This window comes from Mchenga conophoros, linkage group LG20 (assembly GCF_057382185.1).
Source record: "Mchenga conophoros isolate Kocher_MC1m ecotype Shallow Benthic linkage group LG20, M_conophoros_male_GT1.1, whole genome shotgun sequence".
NCBI lineage: Eukaryota > Metazoa > Chordata > Actinopteri > Cichliformes > Cichlidae > Mchenga > Mchenga conophoros.
In genome coordinates, this window is record NC_140545.1 from 898,785 (window position 1) to 913,855 (window position 15,071).

The following is a 15,071-nucleotide window of genomic DNA, read 5'->3' on the forward strand; positions in this document are numbered from 1 at the left end:
CTGCCCAGGTCCTGTGGCTGCAAAACAAGTCCAAATCACCAGCCCTCCATCACCATGCTTCAGCTTGTTTGTGCCAATATGCTATGTTTGATTTTCACCAAACGAGGCGCTGTGTATTATGACCAAACAGTTGCACTTTGATCTCGTCTGTCCAAAGAACAGAAGTGTTATAGGTGGTTCAGATGCAGCAAACCCAAGGGATGTGTCCATGTTCCTTTTACAGGGTAGAGGCAGCTTTTGCTAATAGCCAAACTTGTTTAGTCTTTTTATAATTTTATGGTCATGAATTTTTAAGTGTAACATGCTAACCGGGGCCTGCATAGTCTGAGATGTAGCTGTTTGGAATTGCATGGTCTGACCTTGGGGGGAATTTTCTGGGACATTCACTCCTGGGAAGATTGTGGCACATCTGAGTCCTCCAACCAGCAAACTACCAAAATTTACTTTTAGAAAAACTTTAGAGATGTGATCACAATTACTTATGATTAGTTACTTAAGTGTATTGAGGCAGTATGTGTTTTTGTTGTTTTTCACAGGAATGCAGAGTCCTGTGAAACAATTTATTTCCCTGTCATGTTGTCTCACACTTTCAGTCCCTCTGAACCAGAATGAATGAAATGAACTATAAGTCTAAAGCACCAAACTTCAAGAATGACCATAAAATACAAACGACTGACCTTTTAACAAACAATTTAAATTCTTCAAGCATAAGTATTGTTTTCTCTCTTGTCCAGTTTTGTGTTTGCTGGCATCTGGATGTGAATCAGGGTATAAAAACTTGACAGTTCTGTCTGATGTCTGACCAGTTATGTGTCGTTTGTTTGCTTCAGTGACACTTTTTTAATTATAATTTTTATCTCCGTAGACTTAAAAAGCAACAACGTGTTTCAACAACTTTCTGCACTGACCCAACCCTTGCATCACATCTTGAAATCTACATTTGTGATGCTGCCGCTGCCAAGCGCTAGCTGATAGGATCACTTGTTGCCACTAGGTGTCTCTGTAGCATTTCAGCTGCTCTGGGTGATGTTAAGGGCTGAGAATATTATTTCATAATTATTCATCATCAAGGAGAGTCGTATTATAGCCACGTCTAGTCTGAGGCACATACTTTAGCCTGTTTCAGAGGCATGTGGATGAATCATTTAATGTGAACTCTGTTCAAACTGCGGATACGGAGTTATCCTGTGAAATCATCTCTTCAAAAGCATCAAAAGCAGAAAAGAGAACTGGCTTGAGATTGCAATTTAACTCATGGCTGCGACTGCCTTGGATGTTTCCACGAAGGAGTTTTATTGGGTATCTGCCGGCAGGTAAGACATTTTAGATCAGAGAGAGGTGAGAGGAGAGAGCAGATGGCACACAGGAGGGGGGGGCCTGGCGCCCGACCTGGACACTGTGCTGGAAATCTGAAATTTGAATAACAGTTAACAAGATGAACAAAATGTTTGAAACAATATTATGCAGGTTACCAAAAAGAAAACATGATGATGTTTTGAGTATGTGTATTGATGTTTTTAAGTGCAGCAAACTACTTCTAATATAAACACAACAGACTTTTTTTCCTCTGAATATCTTTTATTGTTCAGTCTACATCAGTCTGTGCTTAGACAAACTGCCTCCAATCTTTTCATAGTTTGTAGGATACATTTATGACCAAAAACACATTTCACACTGCTACAGATTGACAGAACTGCCATATTGAATGTTAAGATATCTATTTACTGTCATGCTGAGTGTTTTTATCAGAAGTAATGACTTACTGATGCTGTTACTGCTGCTAGTGTGGCATCTGGCATTATAATGGCATCTATGAGTCCTGATGGATGGACGGCATTCCATAGCATTGTCCTTCTATGGTAGGAATTTGCACTGTAATTTACAGTTCAATGAAACTGGACCTTACATCCTCAGCCCAGCGTAAAACAAATAGACAAACAATGTAATATGTTAATCCTTTGTCGTAAAAATCATATGCATTGATACTTTCACCAGTCCTTGAGCACAATGTCTTACGCTTATGCTTATTACTTGTGCAGTATTTGAAGATAGTAAAGAGCTATGATCGTATAGAGATCTTAAAGTATCTACAGCTTTGTATATCCTTTTGGTTATGAGGATTAGCATAGTCATCCTGTACCTAATAGTATTTCATGATTACAATGTATATAAAAAACCTCCGCAGAGTGACACTTTTGTACATGTTGTGTGTCTCTTTTTTGTTTTGTACATAGCTGTAATGGTTAGCTTTTATTTTCACATTGTCTTATTCTGTCTCTCACCATAATTTATGGCAACTTCTTTGTAGCTTCACTTTGGCAGTCAAATCCAGTGGTGCAGATGGAGGACCGTGGCCTCCCCTGGTCAAACAACGAGAGTCGTTTCATCCCAAGACCCGCGTTCCTGCCAAGCCCTACGACGGGCCGTCTTGTGCAGCATAGTTCCTTGTAGAGTCTTTGAGTTTGTGGTTAGTGCTTTCGCACTAACCAGTGTTGTGCTAGTTGGTAGAAACCCCCTTATCTTGCTGGTCTGTTTAAAGGCCATTTCACAGTTAAGTCCCAAGCAGCAGTCTTGTTCAGGGGCAGGGTGAGAGATGCCAGAGGCTCTGAAGGGCCAGTAGTGTTGGCACATTCACTCCAGTCACTCCGATGCTAGACCAGTGGTTCCTGAAATTTCCCTCTGCTTACCAGTCCACAGCTTTTCAAGCTCCTTCTACTTCATGCCATATCTGATTATTTTAAGCTGCAACTTAAGCCAGCCTCTCTGTAATCCTCATTATTAGGAAACACTGCACTAGCCAAAGTAGACTTTTCAGCATGTAGCTAATACGGCTATCTCTGCTGTAAAACTGGCTCTTTGAAGTATTTCCTACAGCAATGTCAGAGAAAGTTTTGTCGTAAAAGCTTGTCGGCCATGTAGTACATACATTTATACATCTGATGTTAGCTGTATTAGCTACAGCTGGTAGGCTGATAAGGTGTTTAATAGCTGACTGGGGTAAAGAACTGTATACACTGTTGCCCTTCAGGGCCCCGGGACAGACCTTGACCTTTGACATCAGGGTCATGAGCCATCTCTGGGAGAGGCTTGAACATCCACAGGCTTCGTTCAAAATATGGACGCCGAGACGCAGGTCAATGAGGAAAGATGAAAAAGTATCCCACCACGGTCTACATTTACTTAAAGCAGTTAAGACTTGGAAGGTTTTCATATGAACAGGCAAAGTTGTCATTTTGTTAAACAAATATTCAGTGGAGGATACTTTTTCGATCTTGTAGTCCCTTGTGCTCCCCGCAGCCTTGCTTCTCAGCTTTCTCTCCCTCTCTCCCCTGCCATCTTCTGGCTCTTCGCTTTCCTTCACAGACTGTTTTTGTCTGGCAACTCTGCCTCTGGACTGCGGGGGAAGTAGACTGTGGCTTTGTGCTCCTCGTAGCGGTCGATGTGCTTAAGGTGTACCACCATATGCAGGGCATAGGCTAAGACGAGGAGCAGAATCAAAGATGTCACCAAGCCCATGAGGATGGCTGGTGTCAGGAAAGTAGCGCAGTCACTGGCCGATGCAAACTTGTCTGACTGAACATTGAAGGCCTGGATCTGGAAGAGCAAAGAGAAGCCAGAAAGATGAGATTAGGCTGAACTAAAGAGGACAACTGGCTCTTACTGGGCTTACCAAGCATCGAGAAACTGGGCAGATGGACAGGTTGAGACAGCCTAAGCAGATGGCTGAGCAGACAGAGTGGAAACAGACTGACAGTCTGCCAAACAGGCAGGAAAAGGACAGACTGACTGACCTATGGCCGAACAGGTGTAGCACGAAGGCAAAAAGCTGGCAAACATGCACACGTATAGAGACCAGGACAGACAAATGTGCAGACATTATTAGAAGAGTTACACAACAAAGGCTGTGCCCTTTGTGCGACAGTATACCTGGAAATCAGTGAACGTGATGTGCCAGTTAGCAGATGTGTCAGTGTGGGAGCTGGGCACTAGCAGGGTGTCGTATTTGTGCAGGCTGCTGACGTGCTGGCAATGGTAGGAGGAAGTGGCAGGAGCGTAGACCTCGCTGGCATTGAATGTAGCCTCTTGGGTCCAGTTGTAGTGGATGTGGACGCTGTCTAGTGTGAACCAGTTTTGACCAGCTGCCTCGTAAAAAGTATTGGACATCTGTAGTCTGGTGGAGGCACAATTCAGTTTGTTAGATGCACGGTCCGCACACGACCACTTACGCTGTAAACTGTACGTTCGAATACAACAATAATGTTGAATGTGATAAATAAAACGTAGGAAGTTAGTCAGTGTGTTTTTACCTTATTACAAGACCTCGCAAATCCTCCACGTCACCAAACTTTAAAGAAAGCCTTCGGCAGAAAAAGAAACGTAAACATTTAACACAGAAACCCAGAGGAACCGTCAGTGCAAGATCAACTTCCTTCTACTGCCTTGTCTGATAACAAGGTTGTGAAATATAATGCATCATGCACAATGTTAAAGCAACTGCGCAGTAAGGGGTCCTCAGTGACTTACGTAGCTTTCTCTTTGGTGCAGATGGAGCCTTTAGTGTCCACAGGTGAGTTTGGGTTAAAGACCCGTTCAGTTAGATCGATGAAGGTGTGGTTCCTGTAGCGGATAGCGAGTCGCTTTGCCTTAAACAGAATGCAAGTCTTCCCGTTGTAAGACACGCTCAGCGGGCCATAAGGCCCCATCAGAGACTGGAGCAGCTTCCTCTTACTGTGAGAAATCCCAGGATGGTGCCAGTTAAAAGGCTGCCAACATATGAAGAAAGTCATTAAGCACAGGAGCAATTTCAAAAATGACAGTAAATCTGCAGAAAAAGCACGAGTAGCTGCACTTTTGCATTCCCAGCTTCATCCTTCTACGCTTTCTATATGTGCTTTTCCCTGTTTCAAAGGCTGGAAGTGGCTGTGACAGTGTGTTCAATAAATAAGTTAATCTAGAAATCAAAAGAATTTCTATTTGTTGAAGCCAATCAAATTAACCTCTTAAGCCCCAACGCCCCCTGATACGGGGGCAAAAGGCAGGAGATCAGTTAGGCTCGGGGCTTATGAGGATAATAAAATATTCTGTAACCTGTGATTACTTTATATAATTATATAACGTGAGCCAAACAATTCGACAGTGTAATCCACTTATTCATTGTAAAATCATCTAAATGAAACAGTATAAAGTTTTGCTTCCCCCCCCCCATAAAAGCAGACCCTGGTGGATCCAGCTGCTCAACAAGGAAACAGCTTCAGAGACCATAAATCCAACTTATCCTATTCCTTCATCTGTGCAGCCGTTTCTGTCACCGTTGCTCTTCCACAGCATATGTCAGCGTGACACGTGACACGTGCATACAATCGCCAACCAGCTCCTGATTTATTTCCACACCAAGCGAGCTTGACTTAGTGCACAAGCTACCGTGCCTCCTTTTTATGCATGCAGTGATATTTGATTTCAAAAGGGCAATTTAAAAATCACCTTTCTGTCAAGCTTGTCATCATGATTATAATTTCACTCGTGTGTAAAGTTCAGTGGACCAACCGCCACTTGAATGCTAAATGAGGAAGGAGCTGTGCGTGGAAAACAGGATCTTTCTGAATTTGCAGACATTTGTGTGGCAGCTGTTCTGCTGGTTGTGAAAATAGTAACTGCCTCTCTGTCTGGCTTTTTAATCTCTGTGCTCAAAGGCTACATGTCACTGGAGGCTGTTTGACTTAAGCCAGCACTAATTTACAATATATATATAAAGACGTAGTCACACTGTAATATTACTCTTAAATAACTGGGTATGTGTGGCAATTTTCCAAAACATTTTAAAACTAGTCGTTACTATAACAGTAATGATATAAAAATCTTTATAAAAGAATCAGGTCACCAGTATTAACTGATACAACTGGATGCAACAGCGTATGCAGCATGTTTATTGCAGAATTTTCAGTGGCAGCAGTCCTGTGTGTGGGTGGCAAAGATGTTTTACCTCTGGTGAATATGAGACTACAATATTCCCACATTCAAGGTCATGCAGTATGGCTGAGTGAGCATGCTCTGTTTTGTTTGCGAGCATCCTAGTGTGTGTTTCGGTGTGTATCTGTATGTGCGAGCGAATGGCTGATGGTGGAGAGAGCCAGGCAAGAACAGAGAGACTGTACCTGCAGTATTCTCCTGAGTGGGTTTTCATCTTCGGGCGTCAAATAAACCTCTTCACTTTCTAAGCCGTACTCACCATCTTGACCTGAAAACACGCACACGTTACCGCATCGTTGAAGATGTTGGTACACAAAAAAGGCTGCTTGCAATACTGCGTTACAGATTGCAACATAATCGTGGAAGTTCGCACGATATTAAACGCACACAGTCACAAAGAGGCTTTGTGTGCACCTCATTGCTCAGGCTCGTATCTATTTCCAGCTGTTTTGCGTCATCACACTGACTCATCGGCAGTTTATTTCACAGTTACGGTGCTAAGTGTTTACAAATACTGTTTATCTGGATCCAGAAACATACGTTTATGTAACGGAAAAGAATGTTTTCATCGATTTTCCACCTTTGTGTCAGAGAGCATAAAAACAGCAGCACGTCTTCCCACTGTGTGCACGGATCGTATGTGCTCCACACTTCATAACGCTGAATGTCTCCAGTGTTGGAAAGAAATGCATTTGTCACGTCTATCCAACACATCAGTGTCAAAGTTACCATGGCAGGTTTGATTGAATCAGGCCTCGTGTCACACCAGATCTGTTACTTACTTGATGTGACTCTTGTTGCTTGTTTGGGGTTCTCTTTGCTGTGGGAAAGACAGAACACACAATCAGGTCCTGCAACTGCAACACAAAGGATCATTTTTAAGACTTTTCTTTCGTTAATAATGCTTCAATCTGTAACAGCTGCAAAAATCCATTTTCTACAAACACAACAAACACACAACAACAACAATAAAAAAGGTCGGTTTACATAAAATTGAGTATTATGCAAAAACATGTGCATTTTAATGTACTGCGTGCAACTAAATGTTCCATGAAATACAACAAAACGAGCTGTTTTATATATCTAACTGATATGTTTTATGTTTTAGCATTTAGACCAAAATGCCACCAAATGCAAGGTTCATGCCACAGCTGCTCTAAAGTAACATTAATGGTAACTAACAAAATCACATTTGAAGTCTCTGTAACAGCTGATTCAGCAGTATGTAAAAGCTTATTAGCTAAAGTGATGTTTTTAATGCTAAAATCTAATTATTACTAATTATAATCTATTATTACTGCTATCAAAGAATTTTGAAATTTACTGTTATACAAATAACAGCTGAAAAAAATAGTGAAACAAACTTTATGCAGTTATTTACTTGCATGGCTGAACAGACAATGTTGTTTTTTAGTTGTTGCATTTTATGCTGAGTAATTCCAAACTTCTCTGAACGGTTTAGTGTGCCGGCTCAAATGTGGGTGTAAAAACACGAGTTCAGCTTGTTTTTGTCTAATGAATAACAAAATCTTTCTGGTTAGACTTCTAAAATAGTCTTTAAACAGGCGAAGTCATTTCCAAACAGGTAATTATGCTTCTTTAGTCTGTTTATACGTGTATATGTGCCATATTTAAAAGACTTCTTTCCATGTGGGAGCACAGAGCACAACGACACATTTACTCATTGTATTGTCGTTTGTCTGGTGTGTGGCTTTTTCTATAAATGTGTCTTTGATTTGGGACTGACCCACACTGTGTACTGGGAACAGATTTTTCCACACCTTTGTCCTTGCCCTGCTGCTCTTGGTCTATTTAAACTCCACACAGCCTGGACTTCTTAAGCTCATCCTGATCCTTTTAACTGTCTAATCAAAGACGTGATACAACAATTGGCTTACGAAGTGGCGCTAGCTACTTCTGTTTATTGCAGCGGTCCAGCTAGAAGCCTGATCGTGACCTGCCCTCATCCATTATTTGGACTGGCTTCCTAAGCTAGAGAGTTATAATGGGCTTATAAAAGTTAAATCCCAAGATCTGTTGGAGTGAGTATTACAATTAACATCTGTCTTTTGGGTCATCACCTGTTACTTTAGTCACTTTCTCAGCTTTGTTTGGCAGCATTTCAAGTCATTTTATGAACTGCAGTACAACAAAAACAATGCATGGAGGGAACTTCTGTCATTATCTTTGTTATTTAGTTGAATATCAACGCTGCAAATTTCTTCTTAAAAGACAGAAAGAGGATGACCTGAATATTTATACAACGTTTAAACGCACAAAAGCCAACTGAAACATCTGCTGTGAAGGACTGCTCACAATTATGTTTCAGACAAAAGTGCAACAACCTCCCTTAAATCCTGTGATAAAAAGGGGACATGAGAATTTATTTTCTTACAGTTTATTTATTATTATTATTTACTTATTTTGGAGTTAAAAAATGCAGATTTATTTCACACAATTTTAATTAGGAGCCCAAGGTGAAGGTGGGATACTGAGCAGGTAAGCAGACAGCTGACAAATGAAAAGGAATCAGATGGTTAGTCTGGGAGGAAGCTGCCAGACATATCAGTGCCAGGAGACTGGAGCAGTTATTTGGCCGTATGGTGCCGTTTCCACCTGGGCAATATGGTGTAGTGAAGTGTCAGATGGATTAGGATTAGTGGTAAGAACAGGCCAGGTCCACTGGGGCCCAAGTTATGAGCGACGAGGCCCAGAACAAGATGAAGAGATTAAGGACTGATGTCAGAGGCTGCAGCGTTCAGAACTGGAGCCTGCATCAGACCTGACCTCTGAAATCGTGACTTCTGTACAGAGGTCCAAGCGATTTGAACTTTGGCCATGACGACCAATTCAATTCAAAACATGGCAGGAAAATGTGTGTGAAATAAATATCTCCTTTCATTTTTATATAAAACTATATCAAATCATTATTAGAGATATATGACCTCACTGTTACTTATACAACAGGTTGTGTTTTGTTCCATGAAATAACTTTATAATTTCAGGTATATGGATAAAAAAAATATTAAAAAACAAAACATGAAATTCTGCAATAAGCTTGTGGGATGAAATACGTGGACAGAGACTCGGGCTTTCTGTGCACAGCAACAGCACTGTTGACGTTTCAGCTTTCTTGCTACATTGCTGCAGTTATCAGGTGAGCAGATGCAGGAATAATAATAATAATCATCAGTTCAGCCGCATCGGCATGATGATTTCTGCTGAATTGTAATGAGTACACGCTCTCGTGTCAGTCTCATTTATAACACACGTGTGCCAACTTTTACATCAAGTCCAAGTCGTCCTGTATTCTTATGTATACATTCCAAAGGACTCGCTCCCACGTACTGGCTCCCTAAGCTATTGTATGAAAAACAATAACAGGGTTTATGTATATGGTAAATCCAAATATTTATATTTGCCTCGGTGAATGCTGGGTAAGCATGACTGTATGAAACAGCTGCCAAAAGCACTACATTTGGCAGCAGGCAGCTGCAACTGAAACCTCACTACGTGGTAGACACTTGTCTGCTGCTCACTGACTGCCTGCACTAATATTGGGGACATATATGATATTATAGCTACAAAAAGACTTCAAAAAGCCTTTAATATCTGATATATATTTATCTCTCTGATATTCATTACGAGTTAATGAAAACATTTCAGTTACAGAAACACTCAGATGAACTAAATCAACCACAAGCAAATAAGGACGTCTTCCTGCACATCTTCCCGGGCCTCAGCTGGCTGATAGGTGCCAGAGGAGGCTGCGCAAGTGTGCAAGTGCTAACTAAAGCCCAGCCGACTGTTCCTGTGCCAGTTTCACGATATCAGCAGACCTGGACTTCTGCAGCCCCATCATTGGCTCAGCCGGTCACACGGTGCCTGAGTGCTGAACAAACCCTTTATATAATCAAAGCCAAGCCTGAGCCACTCCTTGGGTCCCCGCAGTCCCCTCACATATAACAAAATAAATAAACCCCCTGCAAATGTTCAAACGTGCTCCCATGCATTATTCGTGTCCACTTTAACAGTATGATGATAGCCTCAATACATAATGATGACAATCTTAAAATTACAGATATTTTCAGCACTTCAATCTATCAAGCCTACACGTGGGATCTCAGTCGGTACATGTTTACTGGACATTCTTGCTCAAGCGTGCAGATAGCTGATTATCTCGGCTCGTCTGGGCTTCTGCTGTGAGCTGCTGAGCAGAGAAAAGGTGTGGTGCCTGAACCCAAACTTGTAAACAAGTCCCATTAGCTTCTGCTAACACAGAGCGCTGCACTGTGATGCTCTGTAAACCACGATCAGTCCACCCAACCCTTTACATTCGACAGCCTTAGTACAATGAGTTTTAAATACTGTGGTTCATTCATCTCACAAACTGAATTTTTTTATTCAAAATGCAACAAAATGATGAGAGGTAACATTTCTTTAACATATATATATGTATCCACTAATTTTAGATCTCTCAGCCTACAATCACTGTCATTGTGTAGCTCAGCTGTGCATCCAGTGATGTGTTCTAACTGCTCATATTTCCTTGTATTATACCTACATGAAACTTCAAACCCAGATATGGCAGCATTTCACAATGTACAGGAAGAACTTCTATTGCTGGCTAACATTAATGTCAGAGCCATAATATTTTTTTAGGCATGCAAAACATACTCTACTTTCAATTGTTTAAAATTATTTAATCAGACAATAAACGATTATCCCTGGCAAGGCAGGAAAACATGTCTTAATCCCAGACTGTGCAGGTGTTGGCCTATTGATAGATTTATTAGTACAGATTAAGATTTGGGAGTTGGTTGGAGTCTGGCTGCTATTTCTGTGGAGCTCTGGTTGTGCTAGAGTTGTGCAAATCTTCCTACTCCTTTGAGATCAAAGGGTTAAGGGTCAGGGCAGCAGTGCTGAAACGTTATGAGTGCATTCAAACAGGGACTAGAACACACGATTGTTCACTTTTGACCTGATTTTTTTTCATTTTGTAAACACAGTACACATTTTTATGATTTTAAATAGTTAGTGAAATATTCTACAATTAGCTGCTGGTCTTTTTAACCCTTTAATCTTTCTCCAAATAGGATCACTCAACAGTCGTCTACTGGAAATCTAGCACTTTGACCTCTAATCTCTATGTTAAAGTCAGGTCAAGCTACATTTCAGCACATGCTGACTACAGAACGTGATGGATACACTTTTTACAGTTACAGCCACATGACTGACAAACAGACTGAAGCAAGCATGCGTGGGACAGTGGGTGCAACTTGGAGCCTTGATGAGCTGTATATCGTATACTTGCTCTCTGTTCTTTGCAAAAAACACCGTTTTATACAAAACAATTTATATTGACAGGTTTTTGTAACTTGAGAATAAATTTACCTTAATATGGAAAAGCATGCAAGACATCTTGTGCTATTCTAGACACCACTGGGAATTATAAACACTCGGAGGCTATTTTTCACTGTACAGTGGGAGTGATAAAATGCAAGTGTGATGTCACAGACTCAAGATACTGTGTTACGGAAATGTTTGAGAAATGTATCGGGACGTTACTAATTTAAAACTGGATTCCATGGATAACTGAACTAACTGAAGTTTGATTAAAACATAAAACATTATTAAAACATGATCTTCTGATGTTATGTTCACAGCGTCAGAGGAGCATGTTGTGAAGGTCTCCAAGACTTCTTAGTCTTGCAGCATAAAAAGGTCCAAATAGAAACAACATTTTAAACACTTCATAAGAACTTTAAACTGCAGCTACAGAACCTCCTGCGTTTGCTCTCTCAGTGTGTGATTTCCAAAATTACAACTTCATTTGAATCCTATTAGAAATTTATAGTATATATGCAAATATATATATTTAAATTGCCAAAGGTTTACTGGAAAATTTTGAATATTATTTAAAATGTATTTAATTATAACATGCTTAAAAGTTTAGATATTTAGCTATAGACAGATTATGATTTACACTAAATATGTCTATGGCTAAGAGCTTTATAATGCTGCGAAGCTCTAGGCTATTAAACTTTGCCACTTCCATATTGCATCTGCTACAGTACCAGACATCACTTCACTCACAATGTCTCGTTTCCTGCCTTTTGTCTTGTCATTACTTTCCTGCAAAACCTTCTGTCTCACTGTACCTTTCCTTCTACGGTTCCAGTGTTATGCTCCACTACAAGGCTGCTTTTATGTAACAGCATTTCGGAGTGTGTCAGCGCTGAGACCGAGGCTGCGTCTGGGGACCAGAGCTGTTACGTTGCAGAGTTACATACAAAGTTTGATCCAGGCAATAGGCTCACAAACCCCTGGAGATGTTTGCGCAGCCTTTCTCTGTCAGAGGCTATCTGTCTGGGTTTTACGACTCCAAATTGAGCTGGAATGAAAGAAATCCCGCGAGAATTCTTATATTAGGCTCTAAATCCAAGTTATTTGTGCCCCTGACTTGCAAACATGTGTACAGATAAGATTGTTCGTGCAACAAATGAAAGCATCGCAGTAATAATCTCCCACCCCTCCACAGTGTATTACCACACTCAAAGTGCAATAACAAGGGAAATCATTTGAACTATGATTAAAGAGCACTGAATGAGAAACTGTGGCTCTGAAGCATTTGTGCTATAGAGGATTGTGTGAACCATCGTGCATGGCATAGTTTCAAGAGCCTTACATGGATTTGGCACCGTATTATAGGTCTTTGCTGTGATGTCTCTGTAAGCAGGCAGGAACTGGCGCTAGCAAAAGCCCTGGCTGCTTGCTCGCTGCTGTCCCTGTCACACTGTTGTGAATGCCTGTACATCTGAGCCCTGAATATTTTATCCAGATTTGACCTGCAGGACTGCATGTGCATTATGCAGACATAGCTGGCTAAAATTCTCCTCTCCACTCTTCCTCTCTCTCTCCCCCTCCTCTCTCACTGACTGCATCAGTAAACAGACCCCAACAGACCATCCCTGATGCATCCTCTCCACCCTGTCCCATCCTTGTTTACCTTTCCTTCCTGCTTCCTTGTCTTCTCTTCTTTCTCCTCTCCTTCCTTCCTCTACCTCTCCTGCGGGCCCACTGCCCCAACCTTATATAGCTTCCTCTTGCCAGACCAGCACTACTGTACAGAGACAACAGCCCCATCCGTGATCGATGAGCAGCGTCTGATGCAGTCCCCAACACTGAGGCAAACAAAGCCTCGCACCTCGGCTCTTTCTGGCACACCAACACTGCCCGAACCCATAATTTGAGGCATACCCAAGGTGAAATGTCCAAAAGCGTTGCAAAGGAGAAAGAGAGGGGCGACAAAAACGACCCTAAGAGAACACATCAGCATCTCAGCATCCCTGCATGCATCTCCGTGTACCCCTCCCCCTCCCCTACACCCCTCCTCTGTTCACAGCCTTAGAGATGGATTTACCTCCTGTCCAAGATCTCAGGCACTTCGTCATAGGTAAGTCCTGGCTGTGCTTCTTCGTCGTGGAACGAGAGCCCAGGCCGGCTGAGAGCGGACAGCAAGGCGAGGGAGCAGAGGAGGAATGCGTGTGCAGCCATTGAGACAATAAGAGGAGACTGCCGCTGGTTGCGCTCCGCTTCATAATCTGCTCTTCAAGCAGCGCCCGAGACCCAGCTCCTCTGACTGGCAGGCACCGCGGCCAATCAGCTGCGAGCAGAGTCGATCGGTGTGCGTCACAGTCCCCCACTCCTCGCTGCACCTTCTCTCCTCTCGCCCTACTCCCTTCTCTGTCATCCTCCCTCTGCTGCCTCTCACTTTGCTCACCCTCCCGCATCCATTCCTGCGCTCTCGGTCTTCTTTCCCCTCTTTCATGCTCACATGGCTGCAGGCACGCCACAGAGGCTCAGTTCTTTTTTCATTTCTTCAAAAACATTTCATCATACCTATGCTACCAACAAACAAACAAATAAATAAATAAATAAATAAGCACAGTGGGCACAGACGTACTCACACGTTCGGCCACACACGTTGACACGCGCGCCTGCGCACACGAACACACGCGCAGACTAAACGGCCACACTCGTATCTCTGTGGAAAATCACCTGAGAATGACAAGGTCAGGTTGTGTAGGAGGACAGCAGGATGTGGACATGTCTTTAGGTGGCCGAAGGGAGGGGGGACACAGAGCCAGAGCTGCATGACCTAGATCGCCAGTGCGCTGCCACAGTAGCAGAATTAATTCATTTGATGTGTTGTTGTGAGCACTGAAGAAGGCCCGAGGCTGAGGAAATTGTCCACTGAGGCTGCAAATATGGATGACAGAAGCAGCTGAGCAGCCGTGGGTAAGACGAGAGCGAGGGTCCAGCACTGAAGACCCCCACGGCTGATTCCGTTTCCTCCTCATTATCTAGCCCGCATGCGTGAGACGCCGCGGGATCTCGATACGTCTTCTCAAAGGCCTATCTTTCATTTCCATATCCCATGATGGGATGATTTTCGTTAAGAGTGGTTATATAACTGCATGTGGTGACCTAGTATCGTGGTAGATTTTCACATCGATGCGTGGTAATGATTCATAAGAACGACTGCCAAGCGAAATTGTGGATACCCCGTCGCTTTCTTTCATAAAGCAAACATCACTCTGGTTCTCTAGAATAATAGTAGTGTTCAGTAGCTCACCCTCCTTTGCAGATAAAGTCTGCAGACAGATAGATAGATAGATAGATAGATAGATAGATAGATAGATAGATAGATAGATAGATAGATAGATAGATAGATAGATAGATAGATAGATAGATAGATAGATAGATAGATATGTGGCTGTGCATGGTTTTGTGAGTGACGTGTGTGTTTGTGCTAAGGCTAAAATATTGCTGAATGTGTGAGAGGTCAGCTATGAGACAGACTTTTGCCCATACAGTAACAGGAGTTGACCGAAGGCTGCCTCAGCCCTCTACAGTGCGTCAGCCTGCCTCGGTCACTTCAGCAGGCCACTGTGTCAGTCTACTGCAGGGAAAGTGCAAACTAGACTGTCACTGCTGCCATCAGAGCATGACAGCATCACAAAAGACAATCAGGTGTGATGACTTCAGAAGACAGTATTACCCAGTGATGTCTCGTGACATTAGCCTCAATGCCATTCCGC

The 15,071-nt window shown here is 42.4% G+C and overlaps 1 protein-coding gene across 1 annotated transcript; it reads right to left on the reverse strand.

The window, feature by feature from the left end:
• Positions 1-1,557: 1,557 nt before the first annotated feature.
• atp6ap1lb (ATPase H+ transporting accessory protein 1 like b) lies at positions 1,558-13,949 on the reverse strand. The gene is made up of 7 exons (XM_085259615.1): positions 13,391-13,949; positions 6,750-6,787; positions 6,153-6,235; positions 4,525-4,763; positions 4,308-4,358; positions 3,928-4,171; positions 1,558-3,594 (listed from the first exon to the last, which is right to left on the reverse strand). The coding sequence occupies exons 1-7, from the start codon at positions 13,522-13,524 to the stop codon at positions 3,358-3,360; spliced, it is 1,026 nt and encodes a 341-aa protein (XP_085115741.1). The 5' UTR covers positions 13,525-13,949; the 3' UTR covers positions 1,558-3,357.
• Between the last annotated feature and the right edge of the window lie 1,122 nt (positions 13,950-15,071).